We start from the raw sequence: 22,920 nt of genomic DNA, 5'->3' as shown, positions 1-22,920 counted from the left end.
GCACAGACTCAGGGCCAAAAACCTGACCACGATTTTCCTTGTATCAAAACACTATCAGACTACTGTCACATGGATGTTCTTTTCATAAAGTTCAGGACACTCCGTGTATTTTTCAAAACGTTAGAGGCTTGTAAGACAAAATATGGAGAACATGTGTAGTCACTACAACCCATAAGCTAGATTTTCAGGTTTTAACAGAGACACATAATTGGCAAACACTCCATAAGAGTTATATTTAAGTCAGGAAATTCTCTTTTCCTTTCATGTGTGTTCCTGTCCTATGGGTGAAATATCTGACAGCACGCACATTCCTGTAAGGTCCATCAGAGTTTCTAGTTGTTAATTAAATCAAACTCCTCCAGTCAACCCCCTTTTCCTATCTTCAGGCCATACTAACTGTCTCGCTTGAATCTGTAACAGCTTAACTAGAACTCAAAAGTCCTTTCTGTCACCTTTAAATTGGTCTTGAGGTCTAATGCAACTGTGCACGGCCTTTCACTACACAAACTACTCCCAGGAGGGACTTGACATGCAAGGATCCCCTTCTCTGGAGTCAGCATGGATGGTGGGAGCTAGGAGGTAGGGAATGGGAGGCTTAGGGTATGGGACTACCATGAGAGGTGTAGAATTTTAAAAGCAGGCATCATTTCTAGAAGATTCTGGTTTCTCCAGCTGGGGATTCTTAGAACCTAGTATATACTGGAGAGTTCACAGGTCAACCTGCATGGTCTGGTCCAGAATCTAATTGGTCTCTGGGCTCCTTGCATCATAAATACTCCCTAAGAGATCAAGTACAACTCATGCAATCACTGTCACAACGGACTTTGCCATCACTGAATCAAATCAACTGTAAGATCCTGGGGCTCCTGAATCACTTCCAGAAACGAGAAAGCAGGACTTTGACCTTTAAGAATGATATGCCCTCTGGTGTTACCAGCATCTGAGGTGGAGATGGTCAAAGTCTGGAAGCTGACTGAATAACTGCATTGATCCTTGGGTAGAACAGATTCTTCTCTTGCTGCCGAATGTCCTCAGAGCGCAGAGTACCAGGAACAGGGGAGAGGGTCAGCCCTGGAGGAGCACCCTCCAGCCTCTCGCCAGGAAGCAGTGAGGTGCGCATCATCAGAGCTGCACTGGGAGCGGAGCGTGGTTCCAGCCCCTGGGACATCCCGTCCACAAGCTGGGCTACTTCTTGGGTTTCTCTAGAATGTTGAGGAATTTTCCCCGGGTCATTTCTCTGGCTGAAATAAAGAAGCAAATGAAAGATTAATGAAGAGCTAAAATCTGAAAAAAGGATCATAGGAAGATTTAAAAACACAGAATTAAATTGTAAACAGGGGACCACAACAGAGTCAATCACCACAAACCTTCAAAAAGAGGGGGAAACAAACCACTCCTGGCAACTAAAACTGTAGAGTTGTTCTGAAGTTGGTAATTGCTATAGGGCACAGGCCAACGGGGGAAAACATCATCCATCAACCCTTACAAAAATCATCATGGAATTCCCCCCAAACCTCTCTCTCTCTAAAGAATATAACCTAATACTCACATTCACTACCACAGGGGTTTGCTCTTGGAGGCTAAAATCCAACCATGGGTTGCTGGTTTCTGGACATTTATAATCTCAAATCAGAATTAGAGACCATTTACCCCGTCCCTCAGTGGCAGTCCCTGGATACTGTAATATAACAGGGTTTATAGTCCCTCAGTGCAGTTCATCTGTGGATGGAGTAATAAAGTAGGGTTTATAGAACTTCGGTCTTCTCTCTCTTGGCATTGTCAGTCCTTAGATATTTAATACAGTCAGGCAAGGTTTATGTGTCTTTCTCTGACTTTCAGTACCATCAATCTTTGAATGCTGTAGTTACAAGGGGGTTTATATAGCTACTTTCCTACATATGAGGCTCTGAAATGAAAGTAAAACATTTCTCAATTACAAGGGTCACTGCAGAAGCCCCCGGTTTAGCTGTCAAGCAAATCCTCAAAAATCGTATGAAGCCTAAAACGCCCTTCATCCTTATCCCCACAAGATCATCTTTTCAGATCTCTTAAGTGGATTTAACATGCTGAAAGTTTCCGATGGCTTGCCCGGAGGCCGGAAGTCCTCTGGAATCAAGCAGTGGACACATAGCAGGCTGTGCCCTGTGGCCTCCCAAGAACATGTCTCCATCTTGGCCGAAAAGTGAGGTGGCCAGGGAGGCTCCTGCCGAGATGAGAAGGACCTTTACTCTGACCTCCTCCTGCCTTTCTCAAGCCCAGAGCAAATGGTGCCAGGTGAATGGGCTCCCACTCTCCCCACCTAAATCTAAGTTCCTGGTTACTTTGTATAATGAAGAAGTAAAACAACACAAACTCTGTAACTACAAGAAGGCTTCTGGTAACTGCAGTCTATATATATTCCCCATCTTTCATAAGTTCCTGAGCTCCAACAAAGAGAAAGGAAATCCCATTAAGTAGGAATGGAAGTCTCAGTGCGGGTCTGGTCTCATGTGCCCATAGCCCCTCCCTGTCTCAAAGCAAAGTGACCGCTCCTTCCTTGGTGGATTTATACCAACCCTCTACATACAAAGTTCCTATCAGATCTGCAATTACTTGTTTTCCTCTGCTGAAGTATAAAAATAGAGGGCAGAGACTGTTTTATTATTCTTTATTCCACCAGCACCTAGCACAGTGCTAGACCTAGCTAGCATCTGCTGAAAAACGTGGGCTGGATGAATGATGATACCAAAGAACCAGAACCAAGTAGGACAACAACCAAGTTAGTTTCTTCCCTTCCACAGGCAAACAATAAGACTTGTTAGTGGCCCTTGGTGCTCCATTCTCTATATTGTGGGGTTCTTTTAAAATTTACCTTGTTTAGCAAGAAAAATAATTTCCCTTGATGGAAACAATGCAGATTAATGGAGAGATGGAGGTGGGGTGGGGCGAGGACAGACAAGGACTAACTATCCTTCACTCTGTAAAATTTTCTAACCACTTTGCTGTACATCTGAAACTAATACAGAATAATATTTAGCATGACTTCTTTCAGAGAACACAGGATTAGAACTCAGTTTAAGTTCCAGCTCTAGCATTTAGCAGCTGGGTGACACCAGGAGCTGGGTAGGAACCTCAGTTTCTTCATCTGTAAAATAAGTACATATTAATGTCACCTGCCCTGTCCTCTTGGCTATCCAGCAGTGAACTTGCTTGGTATAGTGGTATCACTAGTACAACACCTTTCAGAGGAAGGTAAGTAGCCTGCTGCTTCTCTTGCACTATTTCCCGAGTGAATAGACGAATTAACTGTGATAAGGGATAGTAGAATTAACTGTGATAAGGGATAGTAGTAATCTCAAAAATTCCACTCCTTGGGATCTTTCCCTCAGCCAGATCCTACAGATATTGACTTAGACTTTGGCCTGAGTGGGTCTCATCACTTTTTTCTGCCTACTCTCAGGTGCTTACTAAGGACCTGAAGCACAGCATCAAATGATCCTGCAACCTGGCTAGAAGCAGGTGCTCTGGAAACAAGACATGGGTAACACAAAACTCTGTTGGGTAAACAGAACCTTGTTCCTCCAATTCGGGGTCAGGAGCACTCTATTGACATCACTAATTATTTCTGCCTGCTGCCCTTCAGATTCCCCAATTCTTTATTATTTTTTCTCCAAATGGGAAAATGACCAAGATTTTAAGACTTAAAATTTAAAAAGATCCAATCTAGTCAAGGGATCAAAAGGATTTAACAGAAAAATAAATGGATATTCCAAAGTCTCTCAGTGGCAAGCTCTCCTTGAATTTAACCAATCCCTTTTAACAACCCCTTTCCCACTCAATCATTCCTCCCCCTCCAACCTAATCTAAGTATACAGAGCTGCAGGAAACCACAGTAAAAGTAGAAGTAATTCAAAAGACATCATCTTCTACATGGGAGGGGAGAAAGTTTTCCCACTCGCCAGTCCTATATAGGAGATATACGAATTTGTGACATAGCTGCTCCCTAAAAGAGGGCTGTGCCCTATAAATCACATCCTAAGCACCAGCCCCTTTCTGTGCACAGAGAAATTGCTGTGGGTCAGGGGCTGCTCCAGAGCACGTGCCCTCCTGTTCACTTGTCATCAGAGATGTTAACATCTCTGATTAATTCACAGAGCCCTTATTTGATTCCTCATTTCTTTATCCTTGCTCTCCTGCTCTGCTGCAGTGTGAAGATTCTTACCAACCTGATACAGTAATCACCGCCTGCTAACTGCACCCCCCTAAACCTAGTGAAATTGTTTAGTGATGCCAACCGCGCTTTTAATTTGCAAGACATCAGACACAGAGGTAATTTATACCAACATCTGTTCATTTTTGACTTCTGAAACAAACTTGCACATGCTGCTACAAAATCCCATTAGGAGTAGGGAGCCAGCCTTCTGCTACTATTCTGTATTCTTACACACACACACACACACACACACACACACACACACACACCTTCCAGTAGGGTTTAATATGTAAATGCACTTTACTAAAAAATTTCCGCCAAGCATTTCACGTCTCTTTGGGGGGGAAAACTTTAGAGATGTCTATGGTTTGCTTACAGAGGAGAGGAAGATATTTCTATTTCCCTCTGACTAGTGCCATCCCTTCTTCTTCTCAATTGTTACAGCTTGGTCTAATTCTCTTAATTAATGGCCAGGTAAGAGTATGTGCTTCTTAGCTTGGCACTTTCAACGCTTCCCTTCTCTCCTGGTCCTTTTTCCCTACAATGTGCTACAAGACAACCCTAGAGACAATAAAATTGCTAGAGAGAGTTTTCTCTAGACTCAATAAAATTTCTTAACCATTTTCTAATTCTGGATTAATTCTCTAGGATTACAAGTTTAGCAGGAAGGGAACACGCTACCACATTCTAATAACTATGCCAAGAGGGATCCACTGGTCACCAGCCACCACAGTGTGTGCTGTGCAGGAGAGAGGCATGACCTCCGTGTGGTCATGATTTACTACGGGCTCTCCTATGCAGTACAAGACCATAAACAGAGAAAGCCACAATAGAGACGGTCGCCATAGGGGGAACATGTGAACTGCTGCAGAGTGTGGGAGAGGGGACCACTTGTACACATTTACAGGCGGCAAATGGATACACCACAATCAACTTCCAGGTTTATGCAGTTTCCATTATCCCCTTCTAGTTTTCCTAGGACTGTCAGGTTCATGGCAGCTGTAAATACCTGGGCTTGCTCAGAGAGGTCAGGGCTGCAGGGAGGACTGCATCCTCCTTGCTGGGAAGGTGCTGTGTGGTTTAATATAATGTCTTCTTTAGACTCCCCAATCCTCCATCCTACATTTAGCCTTGCCTCTGGCTCCCTTTCCACGACGACTATCCCCAAACTGCCTTCTCTGCAGTAAATTTTCTGGTGGCTGGTTGAAAGAGAGTCAGTGGCACAGATTGATTTCTCACCGGTGAGGGGATGAGGGATTACCAGAGGCACCCTGGTTAACGAGATTGGGTGCGAATCTCTCACGAGACCAGCCCTCTCTGCCAGGGCTTTGCACCTTTCACCCATGACATATGGGTTTCATTACAGAAAGATTTTCCAGATTATAACTTTGAGGCAATTGCCTGATAAAATTCTGCTTGGCTTTAATGTAGGGAACAATGTAAAGAATAAGTAACTTTTAATGAAATGGAAGAAACTCATAATGTTTGGTTTTCAATTCCAATGCAAACTACTTTAAGTACTTCTGTGCCTCGATATAATTAAAAACATTAGCGAGGTGGAGAAGAGTTACATTCCACTAGTTCGCTCACATCCTGAAGTGCAACAATAGGCTGTCTTTAGGAGACTCGGATATGAATGGCCAGGGAACAAAGGAGACAGCATAACTGTGAAAAGAGCAGGGCTTTTAGCATTAGACAGGCTTAGACTTGAACCCATGGACCCTGCTACTTAACAGCTCCTATACTAACTACTACCGAGGGCAAGTCACCCAAGTCATCCTTTGTTCAAGGTGGGGTTAATACAAAGGTCACACGAGCATTCAGTAAATGGTAGCTACTGTATAATCATCTCTTTCATTTCAAACAAGTTTATGTAAGCCACAAGACACTTGATGGGAAAACTATCTAGGATTCATTTCTTTTTAATATTTTTTTATTGATTTCAGACAGGAAGGAAGAGGGAGAGATTGAAACATTGATGATGAATCGGCTGCCTCCTGCACACCCCCTACTGGGGACCAAGCCCGCAACCCAGGCATGTGTCCTTGACCGGAAATGAACATGGGACCCTCCAGTCCCCAGGCTGACGCTCTAACCACTGAGCAAAACCAGCCAGGGCAGATTCATTTCTTTTATAGTAATTTATCCCTACCTAAAGACATATTGCCCTACATGTAATAACTATGTACAAAAAATTGTAAAATTGTCTTTGGTTTCACAAGGGGGCATTTGAGATCTTGTTCCCCAGCATGTTGTCAATTTGGTTCAAATAAATTCTTATAAAAATCTTCTAAAAAAACACAACATTAGCCCTGGCCAGTTTGGCTTAGTGAATAGAGCATTGGCCCGTGGACTGAAGGATCCCGGGTTTGATTCCAGTCAAGGGCACGTACATCGGTTGCAGACGCGATCCAGTCGGGATGCATACGGAATTGATGTGTTTCTCTTACATCAATGTTTCTCTCTCTGTCTCTCTCTCCTCACCTCCTCCCTTCCACTCTAAAAATCAATGAAAAAAATATCCTCAGGGGAGGATTAAAAAAGAAAAACAACATGAACGTTGTCTTCTTGGTCTGGAGGAACAGAGTTCTGGAGTAAAGTATCAGGTTCTCTTTATAGTAGACACCTATCTGCTGCCATAATGCACTGACGAATCTTCAAACTCCATGTCCAACTGTGCTGGTGTCGGGTTCATTGGTTCAATTAGCTGCCCATCAAATTGGAACCTGATCTGCCTCATTGATAAACCTTGTCATTCACAATAGGCCTTCAATAGTTTATTAAGTGGGATAGGCCTCTTAATCTTAAACTGCACCACAGAACTATCCTGCCCTACCACCTTCAAATTAATATGACCATTGTTTTTCTTTTTTTATTCACAGTCTCATATAATTTAACCCTACCAGACCGCTGTACCGATTTTTCGGTAATTTCCACACAAAGGTGGAATATTGGCGCTAGATGAAAGGTAGATGAAAGGTAGACTTATTTTCTACAATGTCTCCAAGTTCCATCTTATTCTAACCACTTGTTTGCATGTAACTAACATTTTTCTATATCATGTTGGTTTTTTCTCTTTAATGCTCAGGAGCCCAGGTATAGGGGACAGTTAGGTTCAGGGCCTCAGGTCTGGTAGGATTAAAAAATAAAGAAAAGTGCCTTTAAATGTTATCCATTCCTATATAATAAAAGGCTAATATGCAAATTGACCAAATGGTGGAACGACCAGTCGCTATGACGGGCACTGACCACCAGGGGGCAGATGCTCAACACAGGAACTGCCCTCTGGTGGTCAGTGTGCTCCCACAGTGTGCTTCCACTGGCCATGGTAAGGTACCAGGTCCTCATTAAATGAACACCAGCAGCACCAGGAGTGCTGAATTACTTATTTTTAAAAAGAGCTCAAATGCAAAACAAATGGGAACATGAATGACTTGCGTCTGTAACACATATACTCTGCAGGACCAAACCTGCCAGAATAATGCTGGGTATTAGTTAGAGGCAGCTACCTTCCTTGACCACACCAAGCAGCTACTTCTAGCAAAAAGAAACACACAAAATCCTAGTTAGTTTAGTACAAATCAGTCTGCTAAAAGGCGATTTAATTAGTTTCACAGAAGATATTTTGTAGAAATGATGCCATTTATTATAATTACGGTTTTCACTTTTTAAAAATTACTTTTTGGTCCTTGAAACCTTGAATGAACTCTCATCACTATAACAAGAGAGATCTCTTAGTCATCGGTGTGTGTTGTGCAGGAGAAAAGCATGAAGAGGGTGGATGATAGTTAAGTTAGTCGCACAGAGAACCTATGATGTATTAGACATTAGGGAAGATTAAAATAAACTAGAAGTGGCCTTTAAGATGGGACTAGCTCTTCTCAGGTATTTTGGTGGATTAGAGAACAAAAGTATACCACTGTGATTTATAATGCTGACTTCTCTCTCATAGGGATGTGGAAAGTTTTCTGTCGCTCTGGCACGGAGCCAGGGTACAGCAGAGCCATTCCAGGGCAGTCCGCCAGGCTGAGATCCTTCACCATGCTCCAGTTCAGACCTCTGCACAAAACGTACTACTCAGCGATCGATAATTCAAGTCAAGGACTAAGCACTTTTTAATGCCTCTAATGTGAGAGCAGCTGGTGCTGGGGCATTGACAAGAGCAGAAGGTGCTGCGAACTGAGCCGGGTGTCACTGGATGAGGAAGGGTCTCTTGGAGCCTCATTAGGCTTGGTGGCCCTCAGAAGGTAGTTAATTGTAATAAAGTCTACTGACCATTCTCAATCAACTCCTGTGGGAGAGCACACACGTGAGAGTCTGGTAAAAATCTTACTTTCCTCTAAAATACATCAACGTAGCATTTGATGGTAAGCAAAGTAGCCTTCAGGCTTTTGCCTAAAGTTCTTCAGGCATAAGCATTTCAAAAAGGAGACTGAAATATCTGAGAAAAGAACAGTATGGATGCTACATCTGTGACCAAACTATCACAGACTATCAAAATCTTCATCCTCAGAATTTTCAAGAAAGCCTTTTTGGGGCACACTTTCCAGGTTCCCTTTATATTGGGCCTCTTGTCTAACAGGACTTTTTCTTCTTCTAAACAGTGCTCCAGTAAATTCAGAGAAAGACAATTTTATACCAAACATTTTTTCCTTCAATTCATAGTAAGGCCCAATGCCAGGTAATGTTTTATCCAAGAAGTAATATAAAAATGAAAAGCCAGGACTCAGCGCACAGGTAAACAAATTTGGACAGTTCCAATATGGAAAATAATTTTAATGGCTTTTCACACAGAAAAAAAAAAAAAGAACAGAAATATCTAGCCAACAGATTTATTCTCCGAATATAACACATCAAGCGGGAACATAAAATATGGGAAGTGTCAGCCATGATGCCTGAAGATTGAAAGCAGAAGTAGAAGAATCTTAATTGTCAGGCATTTGAAAAATGGTGTTATTCGGGTGAAGCCTGTGTTTCTCCATCAACTCTCCTTGCCCTGCCCTCTTCCAAGAGCAAAACAAGACTAGATTTCAAATATTCAGTCCTTGTTATAATCCTTCTCTCTACTAAAAAACCAAAACAACAAAAACTCCAAAGATTTGTGTTTAAGAAATGAGAGCTAACAACTCCTTATTTGTATTTATTTTCCTTTTCAGAGGGCCTCACAGGCCTACTCAGTTTCATTTGGTTCTCCTTTCAAGGTTAAACTCAACTGAATGGAAGGCAATGAGATCAAAGCAATGCATTAATACTCTTGGGGTGAGAACTTTTATTAAATACTCATAAATTTGTGTACAACATTCATGCCTCAGGGCCTTTACATAGTAATACATCGTGGCGAGACACTTATTATGACCAAAGGCTAGTAGCTTCACAGTCTTAATTTCCTCATCCATAAAGTGAGAACAGCAATAATAATCTATCATGTAAGGTTAAGATAGAACAACTAGTCATAGTGACTTGATCACTACAAAAAACATTTTGGCCCAAATTAGATATTTTATCTGTAGAGGCTAGATTCCACTCTCAGAAAAATCAGACCAAGATCACAGCATGGATCATTTCATTGATCTGGATATTAAAAAGTTTCCTGCTTGGAAATCCCCACTTCAAGGTACCCGCAGTAGCTAAAGACTATGGAGGAGGAAGGCCCAGTCTTGACCCCCAGGGCAGGCAAAGAGTTACATCTTCACTCTGAGAAGCCAATAAAAACCTCTCTTGATTATAATTTAGATAAGAACCACTGGATTGAATAATAATGTCTGAAACTCCCCTGGCTGTTTCACCTTGAGACGTCCATCACTGGGTTAAACATGATGCTAATTGCATTTGGATTGATTAATTTCTCTCACTCCTGTCTATTCGAATAACGCTTAACAAAATAATCATAGCACCCAGAGCCAAATCTTTTCCGTCAAAGGAATGAAGCCATCAGAACAGGCAGAGATGAAAGAAATGAAGATGACCCGTAATTACTGCTACGGTGATATCATTACCATATTATACAAAATGAGTGTGGGGGGGGGGGGGGAGGGACTGAGATTATTATTTTTTTAATGGAACCCTACAGTCTAAGAATACAAATTTGACATCAAGTGGAACACACAGAAATATAGAACTTTAAAAAAATACAAATCTTGCTCATGAAATTGCAAAATCCAACAAACACTGAGGCCCAAGATACATCAAGTGTCTTGGGCTGTGAGCAGGTATTATTCACGCCACTATTTTTTCACTGCAATAACACTTTGTGTATGACTTGCATAGAGATTTAAGATGCTGTCTTCATACACAAGTATTGCCATAGTTACTGAAGAATTTTTCTTTCAGCGAGGGAATACCATTTTATTTTAATATTGTTAGAGGTTACTTTGTTTGTAAAATTAAAATCTGGGTTTCAAATGCAGCTAGTTCTAGTTTAAGACACCAAAGAAAATGTCTATGAATCTTTGTGCTTGACTCATTGGACAATAGTATGGAATTAACTCATAAGCAAGAAGAATATAATAATATTTCTCTACTTATTGTTTTATATGATCTTTGCAATACTTATAATAGAAAACCTATGCTTGCATAGGATTTGAACCTTAGGTATGAATCTCTCACTTATTAGATGGCGCTCCCAAACAAATTATGTAACCTCTGTGCCTCAGTTCCTTGATCTGTAAAATGGGGATTATACCCACCTGACTAGATTGCTGTGAGACTTAAGATAATACATTTAAGTGCTCAGTATATGCTGGTACAAAATATAAACTTCCCCCTAGGATTAATTGTATGGTTGTTTACTGAACCTTAAAAAATGTTTTGGTTATTTTATTTACTAAAGTTAATTTAAACAGACACTTGCAAAGTACATTGAATATAGATTTTTAACAAATATTTGAGAAATAAATAAGTAAATAGAATACTTAGAAAGTACATCATTTTAGTAGGCTAGAAATATGTGGAGGGTATTTTTGCTATAGTATTTTAATCCTCACCCAAGGATATGTTTTTCCCCATTGATTTTTAGAGAGAGTGAAAGGGAGGGGGAGAGACAGAGAGAGAGAGAAACATCTATGTGAGAGAGACACATTGATTTGTTGCCTCCCGCACATACCCTGACCAGGGCTGGGGATTAAGCCTGCAACTGAGGTATGTGCCCTTGACTGGAAACGAACCTGCAACTCTTCAGATGCTCTAACCACTGAGCACCCGGCTAGGGCCAGTACAGTATTTTAAACATAGGAACCATCATTAAATTGAAATAATAAAAACAGATATTGAAATTGTTTTATTTAATTTGGACAAGAAGATATGTTTCCCTATTATACTATATATTAGTAATAAAAAACTAATATTCTAATTAGACGGAACAGCAGAACAACCATCCGGACGACCTTCCAGACAAAGCCGGGGCTGCAAGGGCCAACCGAGGCTGCGAGGGCCAAGCTCCTTGCACGAATTTCATGCATCGGGCCTCTCGTATCTAATAAACATTCCCAAATCAAACAAGCATATGTATTCTGATTTTGTAGTCATTCAGTAATATATATAATCAGTGCTTTAAAAGAAACAACAAAACACTGTGTTTCTGCCAGGTGAAAACAAGAGTCTAAAATATTTACTCCATTAACTCAGTATTCTCTACTTTCTTTCTGGTTAAGAGGGGCACTGTAATACAGTACAGAGGGGTTATCTTCTCTGGCTTTGGAATTAGATGGGTCTAGATTTGATTCAAATCCCAGCCCCCCATTTCTAAGCTTCAAGACCTTGTAATTTACTTTCTGATCATCCATTTCTCCTCTGTAAAATGGGAATTATAAAATGGATTTGCAGATTCTTATAAGATTAAATAAGGCAATGCATGAAAATCCTTTATACTGCCAAATATATAGTAGGAAAGTCAATAAATGACAGTGTTAATCATTTTTATCTTTCACATCTCAGCTCAAATGTCACCTTTTCAGAGAGGCCTTACAAACCACCCTATCTAAAGTGAGTCATCTTCAGTTATTCTTTCATATAAACTCATTTACTTCCTTCATAGTTCCTACTAAAATCTAAAATTACTTTATTTACTCACTAGAGGCCCAGTGCATGAAAATTCATGCACTGGAGGGGGGCATCCCTCAGCCCGGCCTGCCCCCTCACAGTCCAGGAGCCCTCAGGGGCGGGAGGCGACCCAGCGATCAGGAGAAGGCAACGCCCCATCACACCTCTGCTGCTGCCACTGCCGGCAGCGCAAGCCTCGGCTGGCCTTGGTTACCTGTGCCTCAGGCGGCCCTGGGCAGCTGGGGGGCTGAAGGGACTGGGGGACTCCGAAGGCAGGTGCGTGGAGTGGCCGGGCGGACCCAGCCTTGCTGTGCACCTGCTGCCCCGGAGGGGCTGAGGGGACTGGGCGCTGCCATCTTGTGGCTGTGGGCGCCGTCATCTTTGAGGGCGGGGCATCAATTAGCATATTCCCTCTTTAATAGATAGGATGCTTCATGAAGTTCTATAGAACTTCCTGTTGTATCCCTAGCAAATAGATGGTCAATCACATATCTATTGAAATAATTTATTCATATATGAGGAAAGAGGTACTCTGCTTCCTTTTAATTCTTAATTAACTCCCATGCATAAGAAATTTTTAGTCTAGTAATATTACTTAGTTCCACTTCTAGGAAGCTTTCCAAAGAGACACCAATAAAAATATCAAATAGGCTATTCACATGCCTATTCATTTCAGCACTGTTTTGTGTTTTTTTAAAATATATTTTTATTGATTTCAGAGAGGAAGGAAGAGGGAGAGAGAGAAACATCCATGATGAGAGAGAATCATGATGGATCGGTTGACTCCTGCAAGTCCTCCACTGGGGATCGAGCCCACAACCCAGGCCTGTGCCCTTGACCAGAATCGAACCTGGGACCTTTCAGTCCACAGGCTGACGCTCTATCCACTGAGTCAAACCAGGTAGAGCTTTTCAGCACTGTTTGTAATACGTAAAGAGTGGAACCAACCCAAATGTCCATCAATACGGAGGGGACTGGTATAATCTTATTATGGATTACTGTTCAGCTGTAAAAAGAATGAAGATACCTATATACTGTTATGGATAGATCTCCAAAAAAACACAAAGTGTAAAGGAAGATTATGTATAGTATATTACCTTGTGTGGAAAATTAGGACAAGGGGTAAATACATATATATATATATTTATTTATATTTTCAAAAGGAACAATGGAAGAAGAAAGTTTAGTATTAGTTTTTACTAACAAAAATGGTTACCTAAGGGAGGGACAACAGATGGGGAAGGAATAGAAATTTAAGTTAGACACTCTGAATGTACCTATTTTATACATTTTACTTTGGGATTCCATATAAGTATTTTATATACTAAAAAACAAAATTCATTAAATAGAAAAAAAACCCTCTAAAAATAGAAATAAACTGAAAATAACTTGAATCTATAAAATTTGGCATAACCATACAGTACAAAAGTATAAATAATCTAAAAAGACATTTTAAATAATTGAAAAGACATAACCCTACAAGTATGTATCCTAAGGATATAAAAGCTACACAGAGAAATCTTAAACTGCATATGGCAGTCTTCTAGTTACATGTAGTTGGTTATTCTGATACTAGGTTTATTGTGGGTTAGTTATTAGGAACCAAGAATTTAAGCATAAGAGAAAAAAGATATCATTATAAAATCAAATAGATCAAATAAAAACCCTTTAACATCTTTGAACAAAAAAATACTTATTTACCAACCCTGTCCAAGGAAAAGGCCTAGAAGCAATGACAGTCCAGTAACAATGAATACTATTAATACTTAGATTTCTAATAAAAGCTACCCAGGTTCCTTGGAGAAATGGATGAAATTACAAGCCTAAAGAAGTAAAGGAACTAGGGTTATCTTGACATGCTGAAAGCAAGAAATTAACCAGACTACTAGGCTCACATCAAATGACACAGGAGTCAACCTGAAGGAGTGCCATTACCTAAAGATGGAGAAGTTTTGGGTGTCAGATAATATTTATAGTAGATTGAAATACATCAAATATAAGCATCTACAATATTTTTAAAAAGCTCTCAGTCACTTCAACTCATTTCATGTTCTGAAAATTGATAAATAAAAAGGGGGAGGAATCTAGCATTTTTCCTGCCTTTCCTCTTTGGACTGTATTTCAGGGAAACCATATAATTGATTTATTAGAATAATTATCATCACTATTATTATGAAAAGGATCTATGGCCCTAACCGGTTTGGCTCACTGGATAGAGCGTTGGCCTGTGGACTGAAGGGTCCCAGGTTCGATTCGGGTCAAGGGCATGTACCTTGGTTGCGGGCACATCCCCAGTTGGGGGTGTGCAGGAGGCAGCTGATCGATGTTTCTCACTCATTGATGTTTCTAACTCTCTGTCCCTCTCCCTTCCTCTCTGTAAAAAAATCAATAAAATATATTTTTTTAAAAAAAGGATCTATGGATACCACCTAACCCACTGATCTTCACTGAAACTGTAACGGAGATCAGTCATAAGCTTCCTGACATGAAAATATAGCAGGTACACAATACCATTTATGAACTATTCTTACCAACAAGACTGAATTCAAACCAATTTATTCTGTCAGATTATAGGAATTTTTGGGAAAAGAGGAAGATGTGGAATGTTACCACCAGGATAAAATCACCCAAATTTAAAATGTGGGAACTACTACAGGACAAACAACCCAGTTTCTTCAACAATTAGATACCGGAAGGAAGTAGGAAGTGTGGTTATAGAGACGATTAGGAGACTGAAGATTCAGGTCAACCAAATGCACTGTCTGGACCTTGTCTGGATCCTGATCCATACAAATCAATTGTAGAAAACACGATTTTGAGCCAAACTGGGCATGGACTATTAGTTGTAATTAAGGAATTATTATTTTATTTTGTTTATGTAATGTGTTTTTGTTGTTTTTAAAAAAGGGCCTTCTTGATTAGAGATACATACTGAGGTATTTATAAATGAAATGATACTGATTCACTTTAAAATACTCCAGGCAACAACACAACCACAACAAAAAGTGTGATTCAAAGGGATGACATAAAACAAGAATGGCAGAAAGTTGACAATTATTAAAGCTGCAGATGAGGTTGTGGGGTTCATTATAGCATTTTCTGTCGTTAGTATATGCTTGAAAAATGTCCATAATAAAAAGAAAATCTCATCAAATGTTTCTCTAGAAATATAGCTTTTTCTCATTATCACTACATAACATAATACAATGAACAGTAGGCTAGGGAACAGATTTGTGGATAATTAACTCTGCAGAGGGCTTGAAAATGGATGGACAGGAAAAGCTTTAGAAAGGGGGTGACTTCTCATGTCATGAATGTTTATTTCCATCATTAAATTCTTGGATGAGGGACAAGTTACAAATGACCAAACAATCAAAAGCAGATTATATACTTTTAAAAGCCTACCACATTTAACTTGGGTTAAGCCTAATATTAAGAAGCTGCTGCCTTCTAACCTTTTTCTCTCTTAATTATTTAAAAAAACACACTGACAAATCTAAGAGCAGTTTTCAATTTATCTGCAAAACAGTTCTGAGAGAAGCTCCCTGGCTCAACATTTTGCTTCTACAAAATTTTCTTGGAGGTGAAGAGAATGAGTCCTTGGTTACTCATTTATTGAGTCTTTTCAGAAAAAGCTTTAAAGGTCGGTAGCAAGACTAACTTTAAGGTCTAGGACAATCCAATAGCTAACACGTTATAAAAAGGAACAGCTTAATCTAAACTTTCACTAGTTCAGTAAATTTCAACTAGTTTGCCCTCACGCTATCAACTGTATATAAATGATGACCTCATTAATCCCACTTCACTTTGATCATGCTTTTCCTTCATAGATGCTGATTTATCCAATTTAAAACAAATTACTTGTTCTAGCTGATAATTTGATTTTTAATTGTTTGCACTGTGGTTCCATGTATGTACAGTTCATGTTCTCAACCTGATCAGACTATAATTCATAAATGGAAGAGACTATTAAAGATAATTTCTCTCACAAACTTGGAGAAAATGTACACTATATAGTAGCTATCCAGTAAGTCTTAATTTAAAAAAGATTTTCCTCTAAAATCATGTACTAATACAAAAGTACAATAATTACTGTCTTCACTTGATTATGAATTTCTTTTAAAAGCACATCACAATCAGGTAAGAACTTGAGTATGACATGTCTACTTAGGATGTCATTTGGCAGTGGTTATTTTCCTTGTGATTGGAAATAACAGCTGATTAGCCTTCTGTTTGTTTGTTTTTCAGAATATCCAGTTTTGATGTTTCTGAATAATCTTATTTACAACATTCATGAATTCCGCAGCCAGAAAATTATATATGCTGTTTATAAAAGTCTGCATCACTGAAATTTCAGAGCTTAATCTATATATAGTTAACATACAATAAACATGTGCTGAATAAAAAAACACTTTCATGCACAACTGACCATCATTTAGGATCTTAAAAACAATTTATGGGTAATCAATATGGCTAAATATAACAGATGGAAAAATATGATTAATTAGATGCTATATAAACATTATAGTGCTTAATAACTAAAACTTAAAATATATTTTTTGTCAATTTTATTTGCATTCAAACCAATACAGAAGTAAAAGTGAAAGAAGCACTTTATAGATGTCAGACGACTATCCTCAAAACCAGAAGGTTAGAGCTCTAACCTAATTTCATCAGCTAGTCAACGAGTTCTTACTGCGTGCACATTACATACTCATAACTGCAGATGACGGGACACCAAGAGAGATCAACCAGTCTTCCCTAGGAAACCTCTCCTCCCCTTTGGGCACTAAAGTTTGCTCATCAGCAGCTCACCTGTGCTCTGTAGATAACTTATAGAGAGTTTTGCAAATGTGGAGTACTTTCCCCACAAGACCTTACAGAGAGGGCAAGACCAACTTTAGGAACAGATCCTATTTCAATATAATGCAGGTCTTAGTTAGAATTTATAACTTACATCAGTGGTTTTCAAAGTGTCGTCCCTGAACCAACTACAACAGCACCACTTTGAGAATATATTACATACAAATTCTCAGGACTCCGTCCCAGAGCTACTGAGTCAGAAACTTTAGAGATCGGGCCCAAGAATCCACGTTTTAAAAAGCCCTTCAGGTGATTATGATGCATGCTAAATTTTGAGAACCACTAACCTATATTATCCAGGCTCTTTGATTTTTGTTTTCAGTTTTCTGTAGTTCTAATTCATTACTAAAAGAGGAGGCGGGGTTTTGTTTTTATAAAAATTATGATCACAACAAAGCATATTTCTTACCATAAAGCTAAAAGTAGAGGAGAGACTATTTTTTTTTTTAAATATGAGTAACAAAGGAAGAAATTAAAACATTCAACCAAAGGATTAGAATTTTTACCAAAACTTAATCAGTACCTCAATTGCCATGTATCATTCTTAGTGTTAAGGTTACAATACAATCCTTAACCTTGAGAATCTTAGCAGAAGACAGACTGGAAATCTTAATTACCAAACAATATCATCAAAGCTATGAGAAGTATATCACACATTATGAGAACAGAAATGGGTTGGATGGATTGGAAAAGTTTTAGAAAAGGGGTGCTAGCCTTTAGGAATGTACTATCTAGGAACCCCCAGGCAAGCTAAGGATAGCTACTTTTTAAAAGCTTTCCACTAGGCCACTAGTGTAAAATGTAAATGAACATTATGAAATAGATCTTAAAATAAGCCCAAAGTACCACTTAATTCCCAGCATTGTTTGGGATTTCTTATGGATACCAAAGTAGTACTATAAGAAATGGCCTTACTTTTAAGAAATTAAACCACAAATAATAAACTTTGCCTATGCAAAGTTTGGCAGGAATTAAGCCAATTATAACTATCCTTCATCATATTTTGTTAAGCAAAAAGCTGTGACAGCTGACACCCAAACAATTAAGTCAAATGAGTTGCTCTGAAGTCTAATTTCTTCTCAAGGTTGAAGTTTTCACAAGATTTACCCAAAATGGAGACTTCTATTATTTAAATGCTTTTATTTCCTTGTGTTTGTAAGATCAACCTGACCTAATTCCATGAAATAACCGAAACTTAAATCAGTTTTTCCTCTATATTCATGTTATTTTTAATTTCAGCTATAAAACTATTAACATAATTAGCATTCCTGTAACCAAACATAATTGACTAAACCTCATTTTTAAAAGACTTTTTATTGATTTTGAGAGAGAGAGAGGAAGGGAGAAGGAGAGAAACATCGATGTGAGAGCAGAACATCAAACGGCTGCCTCCTGCACGCCCCTTCCGAGGATCAAGCCTGCAACCCAAGCATGTGCCCTGACCAGGAATTGAACCAGCAACCTCTTGGTGCACGGAAATGTCCAACCAACTGAGCCACACTGGCCAGAGCTAAACCTCATATTTTAAAGGTAAGCTACAAAAACTAGCTTTCATAATTTGCTAAAATGTTTATTTTTATTAAAGCTACTTATGTCTGATTTGACTACTCATTTAGTTCTAATTTGATTATGGGATCCTATTTCTAATAAGTAACCCCCCCCCAAATCCAGAGTTGAGTTAAAAGCCAGAAGACAATGTAAATAATGCATGTAAATAGTCCCATCATTAATCACTTTCTTTGAATTACCTTTTTTTAATTTGTTTTTTAAAAATATATTTTTATTGATTTCAGAGAGAAAGGGAAAGGGAGAGAGAGATAGAAACATCAATGATGAGAATAATCGATTTGTTGCCTCCTGCATACCCCCGACTGAGGATCGAGCCCACAACCCCAGCCAGGCATGTGTCCTAACCAGGAATGAAACCTTGACCTCCTGGTTCATAGGTCAACACTCAACCAATGAGCCACATAGGCTGGGCTGAACTACTTTCTTAATGATTCTCCAAATTCAGCCTGAGCTACTGGTACATTCACTTCATTTTGAAAAGGAAAATGGCGGGGGAGGGGGTGTCTTGCAACCTAGTTTAGTATCTTACTTCCCCACTCTGACTGACTTGGGCAGAGCTTCGGAGCAGGCTCCCAAGGCCCTGCCAAGACTGACTTGGGCGGAGCTGTGGGGATCCTCAGGGGCCCGCCACAGGAGGAGATATATATACTAGTACAGTGGTCCGCAAACTGCGGCTCGCGAGCCACACGAGGCTCTTTGGCCCCTTGAGAGTGACTCTTCCACAAAATACCGACTTCTGCTCCTGGGCCACGAAGTTTCAATCGCACTGTACATGTGCGCCCGCACGTGGTATTTTGTGGAAGAGCCACACTCAAGGGGCCAAAAAGCCGCATGTGGCTCGCGAGCCGCAGTTTGCCGACCACGGTATAGGTCCGAGCCTCCCCACAAGTTCAGTTCAGGCTTTGGATCTGGAATTCCCCTGGACTAGCAGATCTGTGAAATAAAGGTTAAACTTTCCTCCCTCAGGGTGCTGGCTGATCGTTCTCCTGTGCATTCTGCCACAATCTGTATAATCAATGATGCGTCTTTGAGGTCAATGTCAATACAGAAATTAATCTCTATATGTCAGAAGTTCTTCAGTATTCCAAGTATATAGAATCTTTCAGTTTCACTCTAAGCAAAACAAACAAACAAACAAACAACAAAAACCCCACAGATTAAAAACTATAAATGAGATTAAAAATAACAAAACAGAGGATATGACCTATGGTCATTCAGCTTTTCATGACCCCAAACAGACAACCAACTATAAATTGATTCACAATAAGTCATTCTTTTCCCTTCTTGCTCAGGATATGAAATATCAAACTCCAGAGTTCTTTGAAACAGAACCCAACAATGAGAGTGATGAAAGCAAAGAGGGTTGTGTTTTTGCTTACCCAGTCAGTTTCTAAGTGACTCCCAACACAAAGGAGAGACTAATAAATGGTTGAGTAAACTACTACTTTAGCAAAATGTATTTAAATCATTGGATGATATATGCTATACTCATAGTAAAAGTTTATCTAGGGAATTCTAATGCAAGTCTTATGATATAATATACAGGAAGTTGGGAGAATGGGAGTAACTGCTAATGGGTACAGGGTTTCCTTTTGGGTGATGGAAATATTTCCAAATTAGATTACAAACAGTTGCACAATTTTGTGAATATACTAAAAACCATTAACCTGTGCACTTTAAACAGGTGAATTTTATGGTATGTGAAAACTTGCATGCAGAAGTATAAAAAGCCTCTTGGGCTCAAGTGGAACCCTTGCTAAAGACTTTGCAGAGGGCCATAGCCGGTATGGCTCAGTTGGTTGAGCATCATCCCGTGCACTGAAAGGTTGCTGGTTCGATTCCTAGTCAAGGCATATGCCTGGGTTGCAGGCTCGATCCCAGGTAGGAGGTTTGCAGGAAGCAACTGATCTATGTCTGTCTGTCTGTCTCTCTAAAAATGGAAAAAAGAAACAAAAATAAAATTATTTAAAAGAAAAAAATCTGCATAGGGAAGATTGAAGGCAAAAGAAGCTGAGTTTCTCCGCTAAAGACATAGGCATTTACCTTTCTCCTGAGGAACCAAAAAAGTAAAGCAAACAAACAAAAACACCTTGCCCAGCTGGTGTTGCTCAGTGTTGAGCATCGATCCATGAACCAAGAGGTCACGGTTAGATTCCCGATCAGGGCACATGCTGGGTTGTGGGCTAAATCCCCAGTAGCCCGCATGTTTCTACCTTCCTATTGTTCTTTCAAAGCCCTTTCTCTTGGCTTTGTGCTTGATAAATAATCGACTGGAAAAAAAATCTGGGCATTGGGACACTGCTGCCATTGACTTCAAGAGAAATATACTTCATAAATTCAATTCTGTTTAATCCAGATAACACCAGAACTTTTATTTATGATGTTCTTTTAGAAGCAAAGATACTATATTTTGAATTAAAATAAGTACACTACTTAGATTACTTAGACACTATGAATAATTATTTGAAAAATGCCCCTTTTGTTTAAAGACTAAACATTCATCCCAGGAAGTCAGAATGCAATTAGATTTAATATAAGTAGATTAGATTAATGCAAATGCATTAGATGAGAAAACATTTAACAAAGCTATGTACTTAAACACATCAAAATCCATGAAACAAAAGATTAAAGTTGTATGAAAACTAAGTAATCCTCAGTACAAGTAAATAATTGGTTAGATGTAATAAGTGAATTAGCAATCCTAACTCAGACCATGAGCAAGGTAGAGAACTTCATTTATATAAAAGCATTCAATTATAGACTTTTCATGTGCTCATTATTGTGCTATGCTCTGAAGATACCAAGAAGAATAAAACTGATAGTTTATTTATTTACTTATTTATTTATCCTTACCAGAGGATATTTTCCCATTGATTTTCCGAGAGGGGGGAGAGAGAGGGAGAGAAAAGACATCCATGTGAGAGAGGCACATCGATTGGTTGCCTCCCGCACGCACCCTGACCAGGTGGAACATCAAACCTGCAACCCAGGTGCGTGCCCTTGACTGAGAATTGAATCCTCGACCCTTCTGTGTGGGTGTCGATGCTCTAACCACTTAGCAACACCGGTTAGGCCAATAGTTTCTTTTTTAAAATTGATTCATTCAGTATATACTTATTGAACACAACTTTTTTGTATAGAAGTAGTAATGCTGACTTTTTTGCATTCACACTTTGAAGAGATTAAAAGATTCAGAAAATCACTGCACAAGTTTACAGTTATTCCTACGGTATAATTTCTCACAGTGTAAAAGAGCCTCCATAATCGTCACACTAGTTCCTTGGTTGCCCTTTAGTCCAGTGTGGCTGAGTAGAATCATTTTCTAATCTGAACACATTTCTTACATTCTTTTTTTTACTGAATTTTTTGGGCTGACATTGGTTAATAAAACCATACAGGTTTCAAGTGTACAACTCTCTAACACATCATCTGCACACTGCATCGTGCACTCAACCAAGTCAAATCTCTTTCTGCCACCATTTATTACCCACTTGGCCCTCTTCCATCTTCCCCTATACTCCCCTTTTCCCTCTGGCAATAACCATACTGTTGTCTGTGTCTTTTTCCCCCCCCTAATTCCTTCACCTTTTCCACCAGTCCCCCAACTCCCTCTCCCCCGTGACAGCTGTTAGTCTGTTCTCTATATCTATGAGTCTGTTTCTTATATTCTTAATATATTTGTGGCCACAGTTTTCACAAGCAGCATCTTTCCTGATGCTGACTTGACATCATGCTTCTCATCTCTTACTCAAAACAAATTGTATCCTGCTCCACACATCACTTAACAATCTACTCAGTACTAAATCCCTCCTGACTGGCATCAATGTAATGTTAACCTATTTATTACACATTGTTCAAAACTTATAGCAAAACCAGTGAAGAGTTTGTGCTGCTGAATGGCTAAGAACTACGACTGCTAACATTTCTGAGTGGTATGTTGGGTACTATTTAGATCACTTAACAGGTATCATCGTTATTTAAAGTTCTCACAATACCCTATATAACAGGTACCATTTATCATTTCCATTTTACAAATGAGGTACACAGAGGCTACATAACTTGCTCAAGTTTAAACAACTAATAAATGATAGAGGTAGGATCAGAACCCAGGTGTCCTTGACTCGAGCCTGAGCTTAACCACTTTGTTATAATTATCTCCGCAAGGTCCTTGACCAAAATGAGTTCACAGACTAGAGATATATACACTGAGTGGCCAGATTATTATGACCACCTGACGTTTGTAGGCAAATTGGTTAGAG

At 39.3% G+C, this 22,920-nt stretch overlaps 1 protein-coding gene across 1 annotated transcript in view; it reads right to left on the bottom strand.

Moving 5' to 3' along the window:
* Window positions 1-291: 291 nt before the first annotated feature.
* LIN52 (lin-52 DREAM MuvB core complex component) overlaps window positions 292-22,920 on the bottom strand; it is an 87,975-nt gene continuing 65,346 nt past the window's right edge. The window contains exon 6 of the mRNA XM_005883557.2: window positions 292-1,241. Coding sequence (XP_005883619.1) covers window positions 1,186-1,241 — 56 coding nt within the window. The 3' untranslated portion in view covers window positions 292-1,185. The remainder of the gene's footprint in view (window positions 1,242-22,920) is intronic.

The sequence above is a fragment of the Myotis brandtii genome, unplaced genomic scaffold, assembly GCF_000412655.1.
Source record: "Myotis brandtii unplaced genomic scaffold, ASM41265v1 scaffold793, whole genome shotgun sequence".
Taxonomy (NCBI): domain Eukaryota; kingdom Metazoa; phylum Chordata; class Mammalia; order Chiroptera; family Vespertilionidae; genus Myotis; species Myotis brandtii.
The sequence above is the reverse complement of the archived record's forward strand: the minus strand, read 5'-3'. Positions and strand labels throughout refer to the sequence as shown.